The sequence below is a fragment of the Hemitrygon akajei genome, chromosome 21 (genome assembly GCF_048418815.1).
Source record: "Hemitrygon akajei chromosome 21, sHemAka1.3, whole genome shotgun sequence".
Lineage (NCBI taxonomy): Eukaryota > Metazoa > Chordata > Chondrichthyes > Myliobatiformes > Dasyatidae > Hemitrygon > Hemitrygon akajei.
In genome coordinates, this window is record NC_133144.1 from 40587372 (window position 1) to 40613829 (window position 26458).

The 26458-nt window shown below is 42.1% G+C and overlaps 1 protein-coding gene across 1 annotated transcript in view; it reads right to left on the reverse strand.

Moving 5' to 3' along the window:
• ptpn20 (protein tyrosine phosphatase non-receptor type 20) overlaps positions 1-26458 on the reverse strand; it is a 419828-nt gene that overhangs the window by 290038 nt on the left and 103332 nt on the right. Inside the window, exons 4-5 of the mRNA XM_073025740.1 lie at positions 18764-18829; positions 17731-17916 (exon numbers count right to left, since the gene is read on the reverse strand). Of these exons, the coding sequence (XP_072881841.1) occupies positions 17731-17916; positions 18764-18829 (252 nt within the window). The remainder of the gene's footprint in view (positions 1-17730; positions 17917-18763; positions 18830-26458) is intronic.

The window sequence follows — 26458 nt, forward strand, 5'->3', positions numbered from 1 at the left end:
GTTACATCATTCTGTGCTGAAACCAGAAAAATGAACATTATCATTGGAGTTGGAATTCTGAAAAATAAACTATAAATGCAGGCAACATTCATTTCAGGTTTGGGGTCCCTTCATTAGAACTGATTTGTGTGTGTGCACACAGGTTTGTGTTCACATGTACATAACCGCAGAGAGGGCGCACAGTGAGGCTCAAGCATAATCACGCAAACGCAGGCTCAACTTTAGGTAAATGCCCACAGGCCCAAATTCAGATGCCCTCATAAACACATACACACTCTCTGTCATATGTAGACACAGAGTATCTGAGAGGCTTTGCAGCTCTTCAAAAGAGCTATCCAATTAACCCACTGCTCAGCATTAATTTACATGTTTCAGGCAATTTCTTGGAATAATGTCCTGTTTTATTACCAGGATGGACCAATTTCAATTATCACATGAATTGGTCACTTCACCCTCTGTTGATTAAGACAAGGAATATTCAACCCTGAACAGCTCCAGCACCCTTGGTTTGATACTGACCTGCTATTTGGTGTTTGCACATTCTCCAGTGTAAAGTAATTTACTTGCTGACAGTCATCACTAAGAATTTCCAGCCTAACCACTTTGTAGCAATCTAGATCTAAAAGTATCAGCAAATGTCTTCAACTGTCCCACCCGTACTGTAAAGTCACTGATCCATGATCACTCAATTGCTCAGATCAGACCTAGACAAACCAGCCAAGCTTGGACATGGTCTATTAGGAAGGGGCTTTATGAGGTCTGGAGGAATTCCAAAGTAGTGTGCATTTATTCATCTTTTCTTTAGAGTCGTAACCAATTTCTTAGAAGATTGAAGGAATTAAAGGTCTTTCCAGACAAGACATAATCCTACGGGAAATGGAAGCTGTTCTTGTTTACATTTTCTATACTTATTTTTGTTATTATTTAACAGAGAAATACAACTTGGCTGAGATTGTTTGACTCGTGCAACAATCATCCAGTTTAGGAATAAGAACATCGCTTGGCTTCCTAGTGGATACGGACTGCCCATTGAGTGTGGCAGATACAAGGGAAACTACAGTTGCTAGAAATCTGAAGTGACAGACACAAAACATTGGAGGAACTCAGCATGTCAGGCAGCATGTATGGAGGAAAATGACCGGTCGATGGTTCAGGCTGAGACCCTTCATTCATGAGAATTCAGATGATACCAGTCAACCAGGAGGAGGAGTATATGTAGTTACCCTGATATTTAGAAACAGGCTCTAGACCAGTTACCAAATTCACCAGAATTACAAAACAAGAGGGGCCTGGGTAGTTTACGTGTTCTGACAGGATAGAGAAGCAGAGGTGCAAATTTTTTTTTAAAGTAATTGCAAAGCTTTAGATTAAGTGAAATGATATCAATTTCAAAAGCAGGAAGCATACAGCAACATTCTGTTGCCATGTCTGTGAAATTAAAACTGAAGAGGTCCTCATGGTGAGATACAAGAGGCTAACGAGACACTGGAATCAAGAGTAAAAATCAAACAGTGGAGGAACTCTAAGGCTTAATTCAACTCAGTGAAGGAAGGAGTATCTGTGGGACGGGAGAGGCAAAAGAATTGTCAAGGCTTCGGGTCAATACCCTGTATCAGGGCAGAGAGTGAAGGAGGAAGAGAGCTGATATAGAGATGAGAGGAAGGGGCAAGATAGGATCTGGTAGATAATATGTGCATAGCGGAGGGGTGAGGATGTAGACTGAGCATGTTCTTGCTCTGATCACGTGGTTACTCTGATCCTTTCCCTGATACTCCAATTTTCACTCTCTTCCTAAAGGGGAGCTTGCAGGTTTACTTGCAAAACCCCCCCTGTGCAGCCAGGTGCTGAAAGATTCAGCAGCAATTGATAGGATCGTGAGAGAGATTATGGGGATATCATCATCACCATCCAAAATTCTGTCAACAACATTTGTGCTATCAGCAAATTTATACTTGGAGTTGGAGCTGTATCCAGTCACACAGCAATGTATGTAGAGTGCACAGAGCAGTGGGCTAAGCACACGTCCCTGAGGTGCACCAGTGTCAATTGTGAGAGGTGGAGATGTTACTTTCGATCTGCCCTGACTGTGCAGGGAAGTTCTTCAGGATTCTGACCCATTGATTTCCTCTCTACAAGTGTCACTAATACAGAATGCCAGGCTGCCCCTTTAGCTGCCGCTTGTGCAAATTGCCTTTCATACCTCTCCAAATCACAACAGCTGTAGTTCAAAAGAGCTCCACTCACTCTAAATTGCTACGAGACTGTGAAATGTGTTGCATAATCACAATCTCTTTACATTGCTTTGGAGATTAACACCACATGCAATAGTATCTAAATATGCAGACAGCTTCAAATTTTAGAGTACTGCTTTATAAAACCGAATTGATAACATGGGAGTAAATTAGAAAGTGTTTGATATAATCCAACATCAGTAGATTTTTTTCTAGGGAAAGGGGGTGCTACGACAGTAATTCATTTGTCATGGAAGCTAGGAATAACCACAGAGATTTTGGGGACATTGCTTGTCGGATAATAAAAGTACCAACACAGGTTGATACAAAAACAACGGAAGTTTGCTTTATCAAAGGAACGATTAATGAGCTAGGCTAAAACTTTGATGGTTAAGGTGTTGCATGTTGCTGTACTCCAAGAGCTGGGTTGTAGGAAGGATATTGAGGCTTCAGAATGCATACAATGCAGAATGACTAAAGTGTTGCCCAGCATGAAGAGAAAGAAACACATGTGGAAGATTGCAACCACAAGAGATAATGCAGATGCTAGAGCAACGCACACAAAATGTTGGAGGAACTCAGCAAGTCAGGCACCATCTATGGAAAAGAATAGGCAGTCGACATTTTGGGACCAAACCCTTCAGTGGGATCCTTCATCAGGATGAAGGATCTCATTTTGAAATACTGACTCTTTATTCAGTTCCATAGAGGTTGTCTGAGCTGCTGAGCTCCTCCAGCATTTTGTGTGTGATGAAGATTGTAGTTAATTGATAGAATCATTTGAATTAGGAGCTAAGTAGAGTTGAAGATTAAGGAAAGGTATATTGGTAAGATATAAACATGTTGCTCAGGGAGCTTAGAATGAATGGTTGCATGCCAAAGAGTAAACCTGTAACAGAAGGCAAGGGAAACTTCTTTACAAAATTCACTTTCTAGCTGAGGCACAGACAAGGTTAAAGCTAACCCTAGAACCAAGGAAACAGCTCCATCAAGCAGCATTTCCCTGTCTGAAAATCCACCACTTATTCTCTGTTAAGAGGTAACAGCAGTCAAGCCCTCAGCAGGAGTGGCATTCTCTATGAACTGTGGGTAGCCCAAATGTGGAAGTCAACACAAATGTGTGGCATTATTGACTCAGGATGGTGATAGTTGTTTTGACAGCAGAGATATCCAGGCTTCAATAACTCAGCTGGCACAAGAAGGCAATGAGTAGATCACAGCTGAATGTTTTTTGTGGAGGGCCTTCACTTCGATGTTAAATATCGGTCAAGCTCTCTAGACTGAGGAAACCACTCGGGATAATTGCACTGGAGTCACTGATGAATCCATCACCACAGCTTGAAACTGGAAATTGTATCAGGTGGGTGCAAGAATTTATTTGAAGCACCGCACTCTTGCTGTTATTTAATGAAACTGTGGTGATACTGAGACCTTGTCGTCAAGAGTGGTTACACATGGATAGCACTCTTTATTAGAAATATCAGCTGAATTCAACACGGCTTGACACTCTGCAGGCTGTGCTGCCTCCAGCTGTTAGTTTTCTTCTGTTTCCTCTGTTTTTTGTTAATTCATGGTTGAAAGGTGAGTTTTGGTGGCAAAACCAGCATTTATTGCCCAACCCTAATTGGTCTTAAATGGTGACAAAGAACCTCCAAGAGCAATATGTAGAATAGAGTGAAAGGCCTGAAGATGGAGAGAATGATTTCATTAGGAAGATATTCTAGGATCTGAGGTCCCTTCAAAACTGAGATGAGGAAGAATTTCTTCACCAAACACATGCTGAATCTGTGGAATTTCTTGCAACAGAGTGTTGTGGAGGCTGTCATTGGGCATATTTAAGGCAGAGATTGACAGGTTATTGGTTGGTAAATGGGCTAATGGTTAATTGTAGAAGGTGGGATCTACAATTGAATGGGGAGCAAACTCAGTGGGCCGAAAAGCCTAATTCTGATCCTCTATCTTGTGGTCTGATGGTCAGAGTGACTTGTTAGATCATGGCAAAGGGATAGTTCAGAATTAACCAGGTTAATCTCTTATCAAAGAATGCATAAATTATACAACCTTGATATTTGTTTGGTTACAGGCAGTGTCAAGGCAAGGAACCTGAAAGAACCCAATTAAAAAAATAAGACCAACCCACCCCCCACCACCGTGCCCACAGAGAAAGAGTAAAAACAAAACAAATCACGCAGACAAGTGAGCAATTACAACAGCATTCCAAACCAAACTGAGTCCTTAGATCCAAATCCCCGGAGCAGGCCCAAAGCCTCAGTATTCAGTTCATCATGCTAGCAGGGAAAACCACTGCAAAGTTTGCAGACACCAAGCACAGCAGCCAGGGGCAGTCACATAGCCCTAGCATCATGGAGAGAGAAGTCACCAGACTATCTGGGATGGCTTTTAAATTGTCTGAAACCTTGCACTAGGACCTGGACCCTCCACCAGCAAATCGCCCTGGACCTAGATTTCACTGCCAAAGGAGCCGGTTTCGACCTCTCCATATCAGTTTGACGCCCAGAGTGTTTCAACCTTACCTGACTCTCGACATCCTGCCTTTCCAGTCAATATAGGCAGGCATTCAGACTGTCCAAACTGTGGATTGTATCTTGCACTGCAACGTGGGCCTCGCCGCGGAGAATCGCTCCTGGCCTTGAACATTCTGACCTAGATATTGCTGTCAAATAAGCCATTCTCAACCTCTCCAATTTGGCTCAGCGCTTTGAGTGATCCACCCTCCTACCAAGGTTAGTTGGATGGGCAGCAGAACTCCTCTGCCTCATCTTCTCCCCTCGGAATCATTCACTCCAACCAGCATGGCTCCAACTACAAATGCGTCGATTTTGTAGCGCACCAGCAGGGCACATCCTGCAAATTCGCTTTGCCTTCACTCATTTCTTCGTTGTTTGTAATGAGTTTACCACAATTAACTTCAAAAAATTGTTATTAACAATAGTTTTAATTGAATTCCTTTGCTTTCTAACTACCGGTACACTGTTGCACATCTTTGGTAGCACCATCTTAAACCTGAAGGTTCTGTTGTTTGGACCAGGATAGATCCTCTGAGATATGGAACCCAGGAACTTGAAGGTGCAAACCCTTTCCACTGCTGGCCCCTCAGTGAGGATTGGTGGGTGTTCTCCCAACTTCACCTTATTCAAGTCCACAATTAGTTCCATGCTCTTGCTGACATAGAGGGTAAGACTGGTGCTGTGATTCTACTCAAGGTTGATGTTGAGCTGATCTATCTCACTCCTGTACACCACCTCATCAGCATCTGAGATCTGCCAACAACAGTGGTGTCATTGGCATGACTGTTGGTATCCACCACAGAATCAGCCATGACACTCCTGCACTGTACCCTTTAAGGGATTAGTTGATTGATGACTCCTGCCATTGTCATATCAGCTGGCAGTCCAGAGAAGCTGGAACAGACCTGGAGGAGTTTGTAACTTGGAGAGACACTATTGCCATTCTCCATGTCTGAAGAAGGAAAGTAACCAATGTTCCCATTTCTGACCAAAGGTCCAGTAGCCCTTTCCATGTTGTGCATCAGATTTCTCCATTAATGAGTAACTCCAGCAAGACACATGCTGAGGCACTGCTTTCTGGCGAAGGAACATGATCAAAATCTGCCTCCTGATAATCCCTCACAGAAGTTGTTTCTTAATAATTTTCATATTTTTCCATCACTCTGGATAACTTCAGATCATGACCTTTCTGTTCGGCTGAACAATAACAAGTTATGAAGACATTGTGCACTCACATGAAATTTTTGAAAACATTTTTCAGATCCCAACAGAGAAGGTTGCTCTTAACTCCATCAACCTTGCAACGCCCTCCTCACTAAACACCTGGGGACTGGAGACTAAATTCGGAGAGCTGTCTCACAGTCTGGTAATGCAACAGCCTGACACAGTTGTACTCACAGAATCATCATTCACAATGTGCCAGATTTATCCAACCTGAGCAATGTGTCAGAGTTCTATCTCAAGAACAGATGCAACTCCTGATTACCAGCTACTGTCCTCCCTCAGCTGAAGAATTAGTGCTCCTCCATGTTGAACAACACTTGGAAGAGGTACTGAAAATAGCAAGGGCACAAAATGTTCCCTGGATTGGGAGCAGTGTCCATCACCTCATCCTCACCAATCAACCTGTGGTAGGTGCAACAGCCCATTATAGTACTGAAGTGCAATGTACTGTTCCTGTGGGGGGAAGCATAGACTCAAAGCAGATGAAAACTCAAAGTGGGCATCCTGAAGGTCCTGAGGACCATTAGCAGCAGTAGAAATGTCCACCAGCACAAGCTGTAACCTCATGGGGAGGCACATCCCTCCCTCTGCCACGGCAAACCTGGGGAATCAACCCTCATTTCATACAGAAAGGCAAGCTGGGAGTGGCACCCAGGCAATCTGAAAGTGAGTTGGGAACCTGGTGAAGCCCCATCTCCTGTACCTAGGTAATCAGGCACTGGACTTCCCGCCTGTTAAACAATAAGGTTAGCTTATATAGACAACGTTAAGCAAGGCTACAAGCTTTGGCCCTGCTACATCTAGTCATGAATGGTAGTGGAGAAATTAAAGAGCTAACAGGAGGAAACGGTTTCAGGAACGTCACATCCTCAGAGATGGTAGGGATCAGCACATGACTGGAAAATACAAGGCTGAAGTATTCACAATACCTTCTGTAAGAATGCAGAACAGACGATTGCATCTCCCTCCTGAGATCCCCAGCTTTACCAAAACCAGTCTACAGACGATTTGATTTGCTCCACAAAATATCAAGAAATAGCTGAGTGCACTGGATACAGTAAAAGCTACAATCCAGACAGCAGCAGTGCTCCAGAAACCAGCTGTGCTTCTAGCCAAGTTGTTCCAGTCTAGTTACAACACAGGCATCTATCCAGCAGTATGGAAAATTGCCCAGCTAAGTCTTGTTTACAAAAGGCAAGACAAGTCCAATCTGTCTAATTACTACTCAACCAATCTACTCTGTATCATAGGTAAAACATTATAAACTTTCAACAGCAATGCTATCAAGCAGTACTGACTCACTAAGAGCCTGCTCACTGACTCCTAATTTGGGTTTCACAACGTTTATCTCGAGACCTCATCAGAGCTCTGGCCCAAAGACTAACCAGAGAGTGGAATTCCAGAGGTAAAAAAGAGTGACTATGCTTGAGTGATTATGACATCAGGATGTATGTCCTGGTATAACTGAAGGCATTGGGCATCAAAAATAAACACTCCAGTGGTTGGAGTCAGAGCTCACACTTAAAAGAAGCTGAATGTAGTTATTGGAGGTCAACTAGCAAAGCCCAGCACTTCACAACAGTACTTCCACAGGATAGAGTCCTGAGCCCAACTATTTCCAGCTGCTTTATCAATGACCTCCCTTTCACCATAAGACCAAAAGAGGGAATGTCCACTGATGATTGTACAGTCAATCCCATTCATATTTCCTCAGCAAATGAAGCAATCCACATCTGCATGAAGCTTTATTTTGGAACCATTCAGGAATGGGTTTGATATGCACCAGCAAAGACAGTGGCCAGACAAAGAACATTTGCAACAAGAATGAGTCTGACCAGCTAACCCTTTAATAGCATTTCCAATGCTTGAACCACTATCTACAACCTGGCTATCACCAGAAGCCCAAATGGGCTTGTCACATAAGTCCTGAGGCCACAGAGATGTTCAGAGACTACGAACCCTGAGGCCAGTGACTCACCATTTGGAATCAGCCCTTCGAGTCTGCTCCACCATCCATCATGGCTGATTTACTATCCCTCTCAATCCCATCCTCTTGCCTTCTCCTTATAACCTTTGATACCCTGACTAATCAAGAACCTATCAACCTCCACTTTAAATATACCCAATGATTTGGACTTCACAGCTTCACCAGCCTCTACCTAAAGAAATTCCTCCTCACCTTTGTTCGAAAGGGACACCCTTGTATTCTAAGGCTGGATCGCCCTGTTGTGGTCTGTAACTTCAAAACACTAACCTAATCAAAACAAAGACATGGGAATCTGAAATGTGAGTTTAACTTTGTGTTTACTTTTAAATGAGGCACATGCGTATCATGTGATTGCGCCATGATGTATGCATTTCACATATTTTACATATAATCATAATGAATTATATAAACAAAGAATGCTTAATCAAGCAATATACTTACACTACTTAAATATTACTGAAATATTAAATGCACAACACTCCTCCCTGCTTAGCAATAAACTCCAACTCAATATAGAATGCATCTCAACTATATACACAATATACTATATAATACAACTACTATACAGACATCCACAAGATAGCAAATTTTCAAAATGTCCCATTCAGGCCCAAAAATGTAATCACTGCAAAGGTTTTCTTATTCATGTGGAATAATGTCTTTCCTGACAAAGGGGATCACAATTCTTGGCAGGCGAGGCTTGTGGCTGTGAAAACAATCTCTGGGGTCTTCTCCATGGTGGCTGCAGGATTTGATTCTGACACATCAGAAAGAGGTTCTGACAGCTCTAGACACCTATCTTCTCCTTCCTTTTTCTCCGTCTAATTTGTGCATTTTGATCTTGGGAAGTGCATTTAATTCACTGGTGTATTCTCTTATTCATGCTTCTATTGCTCCCTTTACGATCTGATCTCTTCTCTTGGTTTCCTCATCCACACCAAGATCCAATGAATCCTGTTTTTGTATCTCCATTGCCTCTTTTCATTTTGGCCTTCCATTCATCCAGCTGCGCTTTAGTCTTTGCATTTACTTTTAAAAGCAACTTTCTGTCTCCCAATTGAAGTTCATGCAATAACCATAATGCATTCTTGTTCTGTATACTCACAAAAGTTGAATACTTACAACTTTCCTGAAGCTCCTTGGACTCTCTTCCAGCTTAAAACCAAGCCACATTTCCAGAGTAACTGTCTGATCTAATTTACAGAAGCTTTCTCAGATATGTTGCCTACAAAAACTGTTGTAGTCAGACCACTGCTTTCATCACTTTCATGATTCCTCTGAGCAGCATGGTCCTTCCTTAGTCCAATGCGCTTTCCAGCAGAGGTTGGCACCAACACCCATTTGCCCTATGTTGGGCAACAATTCATGGTGTACAGCATGGAGACAGTTGTGGCATTATCCAGTACGTTGTGGCATGCAAATAGTGGATACATCTCCAACAAAGTTTAGCTGTCTCAGCCAATCACAGCCCCACCATGCTGGCACCTCCTCTTTTTACCACATACAGCCCAATGTGGTATGTTAGTTATTGTATTTCACCATTAGAAACGTTATTCCCACAGGAGTTATCTTTTCTCCAGTATAAGTTCTTACTGGATATCTGCACGCTTCAGTTCAGTGCCTCTGAAATGCCATTCAAACTAATTTAGTAGAATGACTGGAACAGCCAAGCCAGTGCCCCATTCTGTTTTAATCAATTTACCATCCACTTCCGGTGTAAGCCATACTTCGTGTCTATCGTTACTTTTCACATTGTAATTCTGAAAGCTAGACAGTCCTGTGTCACTCTCATCATTATCAGAGTTTTCATTGACAGCATATATAGTGCTCTTTTGAAACTGAAACTTGATTTTTTTTTAGCTTTTTCTCCTCCCTGTGCAGTCCATTTATTTCTGTCTACCTGGCACGTACTTTGTATCTGTCCAACTTTGTTGCATTTTCTGCAAATTTCACCTTTAAACCTGCATTGGTCTGGTGTATGTGAACTCCTGCTACAATGGTGACAAAATTTGTTTGGCCAGGCAGGTTTCTGTTTCGACTTTGCAATTCTGTTCGTTGCTGAGTCCAACTCAATTGCATCTCTGTGTTTTGTTTCCAATGATACAGCAATTTCAACTGCTCTTTTTAATGCAAGTTGTGCTTCAATTAAGAGCCATTTTTGACTGCTTTCTTGTAAGATTCAACAAAAAATACAATTCAAATTCAAAATACATTTATTATCAAAGTATCTCCTCACAGACAGGTAAAAGAGAAACCCAAAACACAACTAAATGAAAACTCAGTGCATCATTAAGCCAAAAAGGTTAAGCCCATCTTTGAGCTGAAAATCTCTTCAATTCAGCCACATATACTGAAATGGACTCCCCTTCCTTTTGATCCAGCTTATGAAACCTAAAGTGTTCTACAATCAACAAGGGTTTTGGTTCTAAATGTTCCTGCATTACTTTTACCATATGGGCAGCAAAGCTCATTTTGGTTGGTTTGGTTGAAGCAGTCAAACTCCAAAGCACACTTGTTTTTCATTGACTTTAAAATACTGCTTAATTTGCTCAGTATACATGAACCAGTTATCCATAGTGTAATGGAACACTCAATCTTCGCGATGTAGCCAGCCATTTCTGCTCTATTTTATGATTATTATCACCCAGTATTCATGGTTTATGAACTCCTCAATTCTTCAATTTTCTGCCTGTTTTCAAACTCGGCCATTTCTACATCTGCTACGTTGTATTTTTACCCGACTGTTTCTCACTGTACTTTTTTTTAAACTTGAATGCTTCACTGCAATTCCACACTACGGTATCCATCTCGGGTTTGTTTTAAAATTACCTCATCGCCACTGTTATGTTTTGTTGCTCCAAACCATTAAACTGATTCAAAGAAAGAAACAAGAGTCCAAAATGCAAATCTAACTTTGTGTTTACTTTTAAGCAAGGTTCGCGCATATCATGTGGTAGCATCATGATGCATGCAATTCATGTATTTTTATTAATAACCATAATGAACTATATAAACAACAAAGAATGCTTAATCAAGGTTACTCAAATATTACTGAAATATTAAAAACACAACATTCCCTACTATAGGAAACAACCTCTCCACAACAACTCTATCTAGGACTTTCCCTGGAGATACATGCACATACATATTGTTCTTGCTTTATTCAATCATGAGGAATCCACAAGCATAGATAGAGTATAACAAATTAAGTTACAAAAGTGACCCAACCAAGCAAAGATGCAAAGTTTATGGTTGCCAAGACTTTATTTAGGTTATACAGCGTTCCCAATTTAGCAAGAGATTCAAATGTGGGCCAGGCAGGAAAGGCATCCAAAGCTGCTAAATCTGAAGGAGACAGCTGGAAAAGTAGGGCAACAGGAACGGCTCAGACCCAGGAAGGATGTACCTTGAACAAAACCTCTCTGCAGGTTATACTTTCCCTTAATATTACAAACGTTACATTTTTAAATGTAGCCGGCTACAGAACCTCACATCCTTCATAATTCTCAGAGCGTTTCCTAGATGGTACAAAACACCTCCAGCCTCCCGAAGTTATTGGATCCATCGCTGATTTACAACTTTGTACAAGTAAATAGAATTCAATGATGCTGAGATTACAGTAATGGTACTAAAGAACTCTGAGGCCAGGCAGCATCTATGGAATATGGAATCCTGATGAATGGTCTCAGTCCAAAACGACGACTCTTTTCCATAGATGCTGCCTGGCCTGCTGAGTTCCTCCAGTATTTTGTGTGTGTTGCTTTGGATTTCCAGCATCTGCTGATTTTCTTGTGTTTGAACTCTGAGGTCAGATTGGGAGAGGATATCAGCAGTGGCTTTAATGACTCCTGTATTTTCTTCCTTGCTCTCAGGATATAACAAAATCTATTGACTATACCTCATTGGTATATGCTGAGAGAAACTTTGCAGATACAGTACTTTACTGATCTTGACTGATATGCCATTGCAATGCTGAGGCAGAGCTGCAGTTTCAGAAATCCCCACCTATTAGATGGCATTAAACAAAGGGCATGTCTGCACTTGTCAGGTGAAAAATCAGGAACATCATTGACATATGTCTTGAAATTTGTTGTTTTGCTGCAGCAGTAAAGAAAAAGACATAAAAATGACTATAAGTTACATCACATAAATATAATTGGGAAGAAAGCACGACAGTGCTTCTTCCTTAGCAGTCTGTGGAGGTTCGGCATGTTATCGAAAACCTTGGCTAGCTTCTATAGATGTGTGATAGAAAGAGTGCTGACTGGCTATATTAAGGCTTGGTACTGGAACACCAATTCCTTTGAGCGGAAAATCCTGCAAGAGGTAGTGGATTCGGCCCAGTACATCAGGGATAAAACTCTCCCAATCACTGAACACATCTGCATGAAGCATTGTTGTATTGACACACCTATTGACATCAATGGACCTGGGGTTGAGAGGGTGAACAGCTTCAAGTTCCTCGGCATCCACATCACCAAGGATCTCACTTGGTCTGTACATACTGGCTGTGTGGTGAAAAAAAGCACGACAGTGCCTCGTTCACCTCAGACGGTTGGAGAAGTTCAGCATGAGTCCCCAAATCCTAAGGACTTTCTACAGGGGCACAATTGAGACCATCCTGGCCGGCTGCGTCACTGCCTGGTACGGGAACTGTACTTCCCTCAATTGCAGGACTCCGCAGCGACTGGTGCAGACAGCCCAGAGCATCTGTGGATGTGATTTTCCCACTATTCAGGTCACTTACAGTGACAGGTGCATAAAAAGGGCCTGAAGGATCATTGGGGAACCAAGTCACCTCAGCCACAAACTGCTCCAGCTGCTATCATCTGGGAAATGGTACTGCAGCATAAAAGCCAGGACAGCCTCTTCCACCACGTCATCAGACTGATTAATTCACACTGACACAACTGTATTTCTAAGTTATATGGACAGCTCTATTGTATATCTTACTATACATATTATTTATTATAAATTACTATAATTTGCAGATTGCACATTCAAACGGAGATGTAATGTAAAGATTTTTACTCATGAATATGAAGGATGTAAGAAATAAAGTCAATTCAATTCAATTCCGAGATCGACTCCACTCAGGCCATGCTCTTTTCTTGCTGCTGTCTGCAGGTAGAAGGTACAAGAGCCTCGGGACTCGCACCACCAGGTTCAAGAACAGTTACTACCCCTCCACCATAGGCTCTTGAACAAAAGATTAGCTACACTCATTTAAGGACTCTTAATCTTGTTATTTCATGCTCATAATTTATTGCTATCTATTTATAACTATATTTGCATAGTTTGTTTACAGTGAACAGTTCCTGATGTTTACAGTTTAGTTACTGTTCTATAGATTTGCTAAGTATGCCCGCAGAAAAAGAATCTCAAGGTTGTATGTGATGACATGTATGTACTCTGATAATACATTTTACTTTGAACTTTGAAAATAAATAAGTAATGTGAAAGACAAATAACCCGATAGTGTTCATGGGTTCATGGACCGTTCAGTAATCTGATGGCAGAGGGAAAGCAGTTGTTGTTAAATCATTGAGTGTGGGTCTTCAGGCTCCTGTAGCTACTCCCCAGTGGTAGCAATATGAAGAGGCCATTACACAGATAGTGAGGGTCTTTAATGGTGACACTGTCTTCTTGAGGTACTGCCTCTTGAAGATATCCTTGGTGCCATAGAGTTTTGTGTGATAGCTGGCTGAGTCAACACCCCTCTGCAGATTCTTGTGATCCTGATCACTGGAGCCTTTATATCAGGCAGTGATACAACCAGACACAATGTCCTCCACCATACATCTATAGAAATTTGTTAGAGTTTTTGGTGACATACCAAATTTCCTCAAACGTCTAGTAATGTAGAGCCACACGTGTGCCTTCTTCATGACGTTGGATCCAGAGTAGATCCTTTAACATGTTAATGACTAGGAACTTGAAGCTGCTCACCTTTTCCAATACTGACCCTTCAACGAGGACCACTATGTGTTCTCATGAATTCCCCTTCCTAAAGTCCGCAATTAATTCCTTAGTCTTGCTGATGTTGAGTGCAAGATTGCTGTTGTTAAATCCACCTCAACCAGGTTAAATATGCTGTAGCACTATTTTGCAGAACCATGGGTGCAGGTGGAAATGGGGGTGCTGTGGGGAAGTTGGGGGGGGGGGGGTGATTGCCTTTGGTGTCCTGGGCATATATTATCCTTTAATCACCATCAATTAGAACTGTGCTATCTCATTACCATTGTTGGCATTGTGTTAGTTTATCATTATCACCTGTACCCAGGTACAGTGAAACGCTTTTGTTTTGCATGTTGTTCAGACTGATCATGCCATACATTATCACATTGAGGTAGGAGAAACCAATGTAGAATGCAAACCATAGTGTTTCAGTTACAGGGGAAGTGCAGTGCAGTTAGACAAATAACGTACGAGAGCCATGATAGGGTACATTGGGAATTCAAAAGCTGAAAAGTTCAATTTTTAGCATCTGAGTGGTCTGCTAATAGCGGGATAGAAGTTGTTCTTGAGTCTGGTGATCCATGCTCTTGGGCTTTTGCAATATTCTGTGTGATGAGAGGCCAAAGCGAGCGTGGTGAGGACCCAAGTGCTGGAGTATCCGACACTGGAATTGACACCCAATTTCGAGACTGAGATGAGATCAGGGTTCTTGACTGGATGCTAAATGTGAACCTGACAAGACTAGACAAAAATCCAAATGGGACAGAAATCCTAGATGTAATCACAGGCTGAACTGAATTTGAGCTGATGATTGAGCACTGGACACAAATTCAGGTGCTCTTTAAATACCCAAAGCTTGGTACCGAACATGCCACCAATTAGCAGAGCAGGCCAGAATCTTTGAAGGGGCAGTGCCAGCTATCCGTACTCCAGGGAATCGGAGCGTCTAAGTCTAGAGGCTGCACAGTCGGGTGCGTGTCATAACATTCCGCCTGAGAGTAGAGATGAGAACAGGGAAGTACCAGGGTGGGAGAGTTTTGATTATGGAAAGCAGCAGGAAGTGCAGACAAAATCAATAGAGGGGAGGTTAGTTTGTTTGACGAACTGGGCTGTGCTTACAACTCTCTACAACTGCTTGAGGCATCATTTATCAGTCAGACTTGCTACAATACAACTGACACACTCTGATATCCTAAGAACTTTGCGGTTTAGGAGGATAAATTTTTGGTGCCTCTTTGTCAAGTAACCAACACATACTTCCCACCCTGAAAATGCACAGTCAATGTGACATGAAGCAATTAGTAAGCAGGAGACCTTTCTTTTTTTAAATATTATCCTTGCCCTTATCAGTCTGAACTCACCCACCATATGGCATTGCATTTACATAGCACTTTATCATCCAAAGGAGCGACACTAGATGGCTACATGGATAGTGGGGTATGGAAGGCTATGATCTCGGTGCAGGCCGATCGATGATGGTAGGCATTTTAAATGGTTGCGGCATGAACTAGATGGGCTGAAGGGCCTGTTTCTGTGCTGTACTTCTCTATAACTCTATGCTATTGGACAAAATTAGATACCTGTCATAAAAAAGCAAATGGAAGGATACCAGGCCAAAGAGGCATATTTTAATGAGCGTCTTAGCAGAGAAAAGAGAGGGAGTGGTGTCCAGAATTGCTATTGCCTCACTAAACCTGTTGGAATTAAGCCTTTCTCTGAACTGTGATCACATTGCGCAGCAGTACAGGAAAAAAGGGAGGCTGGACCCAGTCATAACAAGGAGTTGTTCTCTTTGTTTCTCGTGATTTTTGTTTCTCTACTTAACTGGTGTCCGCTCTACGCCACTGGCAGTGATGGGCCCCTGGGAACTCACTTCCACTTTCACTCTAATAAAGAACTGTCTATTACCAACAGAAGTGAAGGATTCATGGAGCCAGAGGTGGGTAGAAAATACTGCTCATGAAGAGTGATTGCCAAAAAGACAAACCATGCCAAGCTACCCTACCTATTATTGCACTGGATGAAGATGCGCTTTATTATGGATGTATAATCCCAGCAAGTGAATATCATTTGGGTGGCACCGTGGCACAACTACTGGAGCCCCTGTCTCAAAGCGCAAGAGACCAGGGTGCAATCCTGACCTCTGATCTGTTCGGAATTTGCATGTTCTCCCTGTGATTGCAAATGCTCCGATTTCTTCCACCCTCCCAAAGACTTGCGGGTTGATGGCTAAGTAGCCACTGTAAGTTGTCAAGCATGTATGTGACTGATAGAATCTGTGGGCATTTGAAGGGAACTTGTGGAGAACAAAATGGGATTATTGTAGGATTCCTGTAAAAGGGTTATTGATGTTGCTGAAAGATCAGTTTCCAAGTTGTATACCTCTATGAAAAAACTGCAGATACTGAAAATCTGAAATATGAACAGAAATAGGTCAGACAGCATCTGTGTAAAGAGAAATAGGTAAGGTTTTAGGCTGAACAACTGAATTCTTTCTGGCTAAAGCATCAGATGATCCTTTCTGACTATCTGCTGAATCTCCCTGTCCATGGAACAACTGCAATCCAATTTCTAAACCTTTACTTTGAGGCCTGGAGCAGATCAGCCATGATCATGTTGAATGGTGGGACATTGAAGGCCTTGTGACCTACTCTGCTGCTATGTTATTGTGTTCTTAAGTTCAATCGAAAAATAAATGGCTGTCTCTTGAGTCCCACCAGCTCACGAGCATAGATATTGGTTACAAAAAATTTAATTTCAGTCTCAGCCTAATGATTCAATGAAAGGCAGCATTTGTAGAGTCAAGAGTTAATGGTACAGGTTGAAGACTCTATCAGATTGCCTGGTGATTACTTGTCGACAAATTGCACAGCTTCACAATGGCTTCTCATTACAAACAACAACACCCCCCCCGCCCCACCCCACACCTCATTTTCACCATGTGCACAGCTTTTCCAGTGGATGGAGCAGAACACCCTGCAGGTAGGGAACAACAAAGATGAAGAGGCATCAGTCTACGACTGGGGTAAGGTGAGGGGCCTTCAAACAGAAACATTAACTTGGCTTCTCTTTCCACAGATGCTGCCCAAACTGCTGTGTATCCTACATTTTCTGTCTTTATTACGCATTTCCGCTGCTCAAGGAAGATAGCTGCAGTGCAGTGTTGGTAGTGAGGAAATAATTCACAGCAATGTTTAATTTGGAACTTTATACCAGAAGAATGTACTAATCAAATCAAACCTTCAATCTCTTTTTGGCATAGAATCAGCAATGATTACACTAATTATATGATCATCGTAAAAGGTATAGAAGCTGAGTTAGGGCATTTAACCCATCGAATGGCTCTGCCATTCTATCGTGGCTGATCTACTTTTTCAAACCCATTCTTCTGCCTTATTATTGTAACTATTAACTCTCTTACCAGTCTATGAATCTCTGCCTTAAATACATCCAATGACTTAGCACTTACAGCCCACTGTGGCAATGAATTGCACAGAGTCACCACTGAAGAAATTCCTCCTCATCTCAGTTTTAAAGGGACATCTATTTGCTCTGAGAATCAATCCTTGTAATGGCAGCACCCTCTCCATGTTCACTCTATCCAGGCCTTTCAATATCTGAAAGGTTTCAATGAGATTCACCCTCATCCTTCTGAATTCCATCGAGTACAGGCCTGCAGCTTTAAGCCTTTCATTTCTGTGGTTATTCTCAAGAAAAAGGCAACATTGTCAAACTGTACAAGCTTGTCGGAATTGTCAGCTATAGAAGAACAAAGGCAGAGCATTTATTTCACATCACTGACCTCTACTGTGTTTCCTACTACTTGTTGAACAAGTTTTCTTATGGATGTGTTTGTTGGGGGCCCTCCTGAGCTCTGCCAATATGCCTTGCCAATGTGTAAGATGGTCTCCAAGGATACTCTCTTGTTCGGAAGGTCCTCACACATTTGCAGAAGGAGTTGGTTCAGCTGGTCACTAAGCTGGATTGGCTGTCAAAAGCACGGAAAAAAGACTGTAAAGAAACAAGAGAACTAAAACATCCCTCTTTAATTTCAAAGTAAAGTAATCCTGAAGAATCCTATGATTACAGAGGCACTTGATATAATCTTCAGTGGAGTAGTGACAAATCAGGTGATTAGGTGGATTTTTTTTATGCTTGACAAGCAAATAATTTCACACTTCAACAGCTTTGAAAAATCCCAGCTATTCCTTTGATGAAGCAGTGAGTTTCACTTCAAACAAACAACAACTTTGTAAGAGTGGTGAGGAGGGCCATTTGGCCCATCATATGCTGGCTCATTGTAAAAAGTGCCCAATTAGCTCTATTCCTACTCTTTGCACAAAGATTATCACAACACGGAATGAGAACCATCGAGACCCAGCAATATAAGGTGGAAAAGGCATAAAGGTGTACACTTTGATATAAAAAAGGTAGAGAAGTAGATTAGTTTTAAGTGTAATTAGGAGGTAGTGGTGTCCTGACGGTCTGGGAATTCTTGTACATTAATCATTGAAAGATAATGTATAGTGCTATACAAAACTAGGAAAGCATATGGTAAAGATTTGATTGCGAGAATAGAGACAACTTGCTCTCAAGGTGGGTCTGAGGTAAAAATGATCTTAACAAGCAAGGGGCTGAATGACCTATTCTGCCGTCCAGTTCTTAGCTTCCTCTTAAGAATAATAGAGAAAATGGGAAAGTACCAACTAGTTTTGCCACTGCATTTTATCCACGCTCTTTAGTTTTTTTTCTCTAAATAGTGAAGGGTTGTATGTGTAGTTTGCCAGCTTCAATAGAATTCAGTCCTGTCTCAGGAGGAATCTCTTACTTCTCACCTGTGCTTCTGGAAGCTGGTAATCCGCTGCCCAATAAAGAGTCATCCCGAGTGAGTACACATGCATCTGAAAACAAAGGAGAAAACTAGTGAAGTAGAAACTCAAACCAAACCAAAGACCTGCAAAGGAAGGAAGAGAAGATTAAGTCACATGGGAACCATGGAGTGCTGGTAAAATTTGACTCCAAACTTTGCATGGCACAGGATAATGGGAGAGGTGCCTTTCTGACTGGAGGTGCAAGGATCTGTACTGAAAACTCTGTTGTTTCTGATAAACACTCAGTGTCTACTTTATTAGGGACACCTGTGCACGTGCTCATTAATACAAATATCTAATCAGCTAATTATGTGGGAGCAACTTGATGCATAAAAGCATGCAGGCATGGGCAAGAGGCTCAGTTGTTGTTCACACCAAACATCAGAATGAGGAAGAACTTTGATCTAAGTGACTTTGGTTGTGGAATTATTGTTGGTGCCAGGTGAGGTGCATTGAGTATCTCAGAAACTGGAATTAAGTTTAAATTCAAATTTAATTGTCATTAAATAATACACATGAATACAATCAAATGAAATAGTGGGAGGGGCCAACCCAGCCACACCACACCAACTTCTGCATCTCCTCTCCTGGGCAGCTGCAACAGGCAAATCCGCGGCATAAGGGCCTGGTCCATACACCAACCGATTCCCTGCTGTCGGTCTCGCCAATGAACCAGTGAACTGGACTTGCAGTATTCTACATTACCAAAGTCCAACAAGAGAAGCATCCAAGCCAATCATCTGCACTGTTTGTTGGACCGCACAACATCTCTCATGCCTTCCTCCTTAGGCGGCTGCAGCTGGCGGCACAGTACACAATAAATCCAGCTCCTCCACTATTGAGAAACTCACTGAAGGTGTAGATCTGCAGTACCTGACTTTATTCATATTCAGCAGTGTTTAGTGATTGTGAAAAAGACATAAAGTATGATCAATTATACCTTTGTTTGGCCCTAGAGAGGACGCGGTGACCAAGCGCACCACGATCTTACCAGAAGACATGCCAAATCTTGCAGCAGAAGAGCATGAATGTAGACACAGTGGCTGATTTATTAGGTACAAGGGGTACATAATAAAGCAGCCTCTGGGTGTATATTAATGACCTGGGTAAAATTATAGGTCATCTTATTAGTAAACTCGCAGTCAAAAGAAAAACTCGTGGAGTTGCGGATAGGAAGGAAGGTCATCAAACATTATATAGATCAGCTGGAAATTTGGGCAGAGGAATAGCAGATGAAAGTGTGATGCGTTGCATTTTAGGAGGTTGAATGCAAAAGGAAAGTATACAGCAAGTGGCAGGACACTTAGAAGCATTGATATATAAAGGGATCTTTGGGTGCAAGTGATAGCTCCTTGAAAGTGGGAACACAAGTGGATCGGGTGAGAAAGCATATGGTACGTGTCCCTTCATTGGTTGGGGCACTGCATATGTAAGTCGGGAAGTCACTTTGGTTAGGCCACACAATTGTGAAGGCTTGGGAGGGGGTGCAGAAGAAATTCTGTAGGATGTTGCTTGGATTGGACTGCATTACTATAAGGACAAGTTGAAAAACCATGGACTGCTTTCTCTGAAACACCAGAGGCTAAAGGGAGACAATAGACAATAGACAGTAGGTGCAGGAGTAGGCCATTCGGCCCTTCTAGCCAGCACCGCCATTCACTGTGATCATGGCTGATCATACACAATCAGTACCCCGTTCCTGCCCTCTCCCCATATCCCTTGACCCCGCTATCTATAAGAGCTCTATCTAACTCTCTCTTGAATGCATCCAGAGACTTGGCCTCCACTGCCTTCTGGGGTAGAGCATTCCACATATCCACCACTCTCTGGGTGAAAAAGTTTTTCCACATCTCTGTTCTAAATGGCCTACCCCTTATTCTTAAACTGTGGCCTCTAGTTCTGGACTCACCCATCAGCGGGAACATGCTTCCTGCTTCCAGTGTGTCCAATCCCTTAATAATCTTATATGTTTCAATCAAATCCCCTCTCATCCTTCTAAATTCCAGTGTATACAAGCCCAGTCGCTCCAATCTTTCAACATATGACAGTCCCACCATTCCGGGAATTAACCTTGTGAACCTACGCTGCACTCCCCCAATAGCAAGAATGTCCTTCCTCAAATTTGGAGACCAAAACTGCACACAATACTCCAGGTGGGGTCTCTCCAGGGCCCTGTACAGCTGCAGAAGGACCTCTTTACTCCTATACTCAATTCCTCTTGTTATAAAAGCCAGCATGCCATCAGCTTTCTTCACTGCATGCTTGCTTTCATTGACTGATGTACAAGAACACCTAGATCTCATTGTACTTCCCCTTTTCCTAACTTGACTCCATTTAGACAGTAATTTGCCTTCCTGTTCTTGCCACCAAAGTGGATAACCTCACATTTATCTACATTAAACTGCATCTGCCATACATTTGCCCACTCACCCAACCTGTCCAAATCACCCTGCATTCTCATAACATCCTCCTGACATTTCACACTGCCACCCAGCTTTGTGTCATCAGCAAATTTGCTAATGTTACTTTTAATCCCTTCATCTAAATCATTAATGTATATTGTAAACAGCTGCGGTCCCAGCACCGAACCTTGCGGTACCCCACTGGTCACAGCCTGCCATTCCGAAAGGGACCCGTTAATCACTACTCTTTGTTTCCTGTCAGCCAGCCAATTTTCAATCCATGTCAGTACCCAATACCATGTGCCCTAATTTTGCTCACTAATCTCCTATGTGGGACTTTATCAAAAGCTTTCTGGAAGCCCAGGTACACTATATCCACTGGCTCTCCCTTGTCCATTTTCATAGTTACATCCTCAAAAAACTCCAGAAGATTAGTCAAGCATGATTTTCCCTTCATAAATCCATGCTGACTCGGACTGATCCTTCTACTGCTATCCAAATGTGTCGTAATTTCCTCTTTTATAATTAACTCCTGCATCTTTCCCACCACTGACATCAGGCTAACCGGTCTATAATTCCCTGTTTTCTCTCTCCCTCCTTTCTTGAAAAGTGGGACAACATTAGCCACCCTCCAATCAGCAGGAACTGTTCCTGAATCTATAGAACATTGGAAAATGATTACCAATGCGTCCACGATTTCTAGAGCCACCTCTTTAAGTACCCTGGGATGCAGACCCTGAAATCTTTGGTCTACACTGATTATAGCCACAACCAACTTCTTCTCCTGTGGAATTGTTCTGATATGGGCCGCTACTTTAGAAATCTTTTTAACAAAGAGGATTACTTCAGTAATAGGGTAGGTTTCATAATCAAGACGGATACTTAAAGAATTGCATGAGGGCAGCAAATTTGCATGAGATAACCCACGAGGCCCATCCAAGACTTCCTTCATGGTAATGATGGAGACCAGATGAACAGCTTCATACACATTCAGATGCAGCTGCCATTTAAAAATCTGCGCTCCCTCACTTGTTTGGGTTTTTGTTAAAAAAAAATCAGCATCACCCATGCTCATGCTCACACAATGGATTAATTTAGATAAAGTCTGGCATGGGGCTTTTATTAGCTCCTCCAGCCTTTTGTATGCTTAACTCTGTGGTTACCTAGGCAACGGAATACCGACCGTGACATTAGCTTAAGAGCTCAAGTGTTTGTCACTCTGATTCCGGGAACTATTGAAGAAGATGATCGGCTTCGGAGCTTTGCTATTCATGCAGTGCACTCAGTGGAGAAAGCTCTCCAATCCATTTGCTGGGATATGGGATTTGCAGCCCATATCAGATTCATAAATAGAGGTGGAGAGTGAAAAAGCACTGAATTTTTATTTGACTGGTATAAGACACAAGAATATTATGCTTATTTCTGCTTACTCTATTTTTGGACAGATATGGAGATCCAGGGAGGGTATTGGTAATTAGTTTATTATTGTCACATGTATCGAGATACAGTGAAAAGCTTTTGTCTGCACATCATTCAATCAGATCATGTCATACATAAGTATATCAAGGTGGTACAACAGGGTAAAAAACAGAATGCAGAAAATAGTGTTACAATTACAGAGAAAGTGCAGTGTATGTTAGACAAACAACATGCCACAGTCCGGACTGAGAGATCAAGAGCTTACCTTTAGCAAATAGGAACTCATTCAACAGTCTTTTAACAGCAGGGTAGAAGCTGCCCTTAAGCCTGGTGGCATGTGCTCTTAAATTTTCAATCTGATGAGAGGATGACTGTGGTTGGCATGTGAGGGGTCAATAATTATATTGGCTGTTTCCCTGAGGTAGCAGGAAGTGTAAAGAGTTAATGGAGAAGGGACAGGTTTATGTGATGGACTGGACTGTATTCATAACTCTGCAATTTCTTGTAGTCTTCTACATCGCGAATGCCATACCAAGCTGTGATGCATCTGAATGGGATGCTTTCTCTGGTCCGTTTGTACAGACTGGTGAGTGTCATTGTGGAAATGTCAAACTTCCCTAGTCTTTAGAGGAAGTAAAGGCATTGCTATGCTTTCTTGGGTAGAGCAAAGGATTACCAGAATAACTTCATGAATGTGAGATTTCGCCCATAAAATTAAAGTGGAGAAATCAGGGTTGTTTAGAGAACAACGGTCGAGACTGGATTTGATACAGATACACAAAATCATGGTGTACCTAGGTAACATTAGCTGTTTTCCATCAGTGGATGTTCTCTCTATGACCACAGGGGTTTCCTCCAGGTGTTCCGCTTTTCTCCCACACTCCAAAGGTTAATTGTACATTATAAATTATCCCGTGAATAGGCTAGGATTAAATCAGGAGATTGATGGGCAGCACAGCTTGAAGGGCTTATTCCGCATTGTATCTTAATAAATAAATATGGCGAGTAATTATGATCTGGAAGTCATTGCCCTTTGGAGTGGATCAGCTCTTACAATGTAACTGGATAGGCATGAGGGAAAGTATTTCTGCCTTTTATGGGGACAACATGGAGGGACAGAACTCATATTCTAGAAGTAATAGGAGTTGGAATGTATTCAATGGGAGAAAAGGAACCTTCTGGGCTGTCGAAACTCCAAAACCGAGAAATGCTTCAAAATAGTTAGCAGGTCAGGCAGCATCTGTGGAAAGAGAAACTATGACTCCTGATGAAGGGTTTCAGCCCGAAACGTCATCACTACCTCCTCCCATAGATGCTATCTGGCCTGCTGAGTTCTGCTAGCATTTTGTGTTTTTTATTTATTTCCAGCATCTGCAGATTCACTCGTGTTGAAAGAGAAACTATGAATGTTTCAGGTCCAGGACCCTTCATCAGACACTCCAGGATTCTTTGCTTCTATGAACCTTACTTAATATTAGAATAAATGTGCTGGTATCAGCAAGGCAAAATGTCTGGTGCAGCTGAAATAAAGAGAGTAGTATGCCATAGAATGGGTAAACCATTCTTTAGTTAAGTAAGTCACTAGTTGCACATGAAACTGTAACAGAGCTGGACTGTGTTTTAGTAGCCGATATATGTATGTTTGTAAGTTCAGAGCCATTCAGAACTTCATAGTTAACCATTGTTATTCACAGTTTGTCAGTAATCACAGGTCAACAAGCTGGAGATCTGCAGATCCTGGAAATCCAAAGCAAAACAGATTTGGTATGTCACCAAAAACACACTCTCAAATTTCTACCAATGTACTCTGGACAGCACTCAGACTGGCTACATCACTGTCCGCACAGGATCAAAGTAAGCTGCAGAGAGTTGTAAATTCAGTCAGCTCCATTATGGACACTAGCCTTTGTAGTATCCAGGAGATCTTCAAGGAGTGATGCCTCAGAAAGGTGGCGTCTATCATTAAGGACTTCCATCACACAGGACGCACCCTCTTCTCATTGCTATCATCAGGAAGGAGGTACAAATGCCTGAAGACACACACTCAACAATTCAGGACCACCTTCTTCCCCTCTGCCATCCGATTTCTGAATGGACATTGAACCTATGAACCATCACTACTTTTTTTTTCAATTTTTTCTGCATGACTTATATATATATATATATACTCATACCATAATTTACAGTTTTTCTCTATGATTAAGTACTGCATTGGACTACTGCTGCAAAGTTAACAAATTTCATGAGATATGCCAGTGATATTAAACCTGATTCTGATTCTGATTTTGAAATGCTAGATGAATTCAGCTGGTCAGGCAGCATTCTGAGGAAAGAAGTAAACAGTCAATGTTTCAGGTTGAGACCCTTCATTGGGACCCTGAAGAAGGGTCTCGGCCTGAAACGTCAACTGTTTACTCTTTTCCAGAGATTCTTGGCAGAATCCAAATGGAAAATGCTAAAGCTGCTTCTTATTCTGATTTGATGTCACACAAGAATAGCACAGCAGTGCAGTTAACGGTGTGGCTACTCATAGCTCCAGCAACTCTGGTTCAATCCTGATCTTAGGAACTGCCTTTGTGGAGCTTCCTGTCACATCCCAAAGATGTGAGGGTTGCAAGGTAAATTGGCCACTGGTAAGTACCCCTAATGCAGGTGTTCTCAACCTGGGGTCCACAGACCCTTTGCCTTATGGTATTGGTCCAAGGCATAAAAAGGATTGGAAACCTTGTCCTAATGGGAACATGGGGAGAATAAAATAGGATTCGTGCAGAATTGGTGATAATGGCTGCTCAATTATCAGCACAGATTTGATGCATTGAAGGGTCTGTCTCCACTTCAGATTGTGCCATGGTAAGCTTAGGGTGCTGCTCAGGGTGTATTCTGTAACAGACTTCTCAACATTTTAGTCTACTCCTGCTAGGTCGATTATTTTCTTCCAGTTAAATTAGAACCATCTAGTAACTTTAACTGAGTGATTTTAATTAAATAGCATAGGAGCTGGTCATTTATTTCTTAATTCCAATTCAAATGATCAGATAATATGAATGAAACATTTTTTAATTAAGTGGAGTAGACTGTATTCCCATTAGAGAATCCAATCTGGAGTGAGACCTGACCTTGAGAAAACAATCACAAGCCAAAACACACCCTTTGTTGCCCAAAAGGAGCTCCACAATACATATTCACATGCCTGCTGGAGGAACTCTGAGTCAAGCAGATTCTGTGGGGGCGGGGGGGGGGTGGGAAATTGTTGATGTCTTGCTTTAAACTCGCAATCTGTCCTAATGTAAGGTTTTGGCCTGAAATGCCAACAATTCCTTTCCTCCCTCAGATGCTGCTCGGCTTGCTGACTTCCTTCAGCAGATTGTTTGCTGCTCCAGAATCTAGCATCTGAAGTCTCCTGTGTCTCCACAATATGCATTTTTTGTTATCTCTTCATTTTTTTGGGGTGTGGGGGGAGGTAGTGTATGAAATGTGTTGTCCATGTGTTATGATGAGTGTCCCTCTTTAACCTTTGCAGTCCTTCAAGTGAAGCTACTCCCATTGTGTTATTGGCAGGCCATTCCAGAGTTTAGCCCCAGCAATGCAGGGAATGGAGCAGGCAGCCCAGCACACATGTAGATGAACTTCCCACTGTTCAGGGCATTTACAAAGCCAGGTGTGTAAAAAGGGCCCGAAGGATTATTGGGGACCTGAATCACCCCAACAACAAACTGTTCCAGCTGCTACCATCCAGGAAACGGTACTGCACCATAAAAGGCAGGACCAACAGACTCCGGGGCAGCTTCTTCCACCAGGCCATCAGACTGCTTAATTCATGCTGACACAATTGTATTTC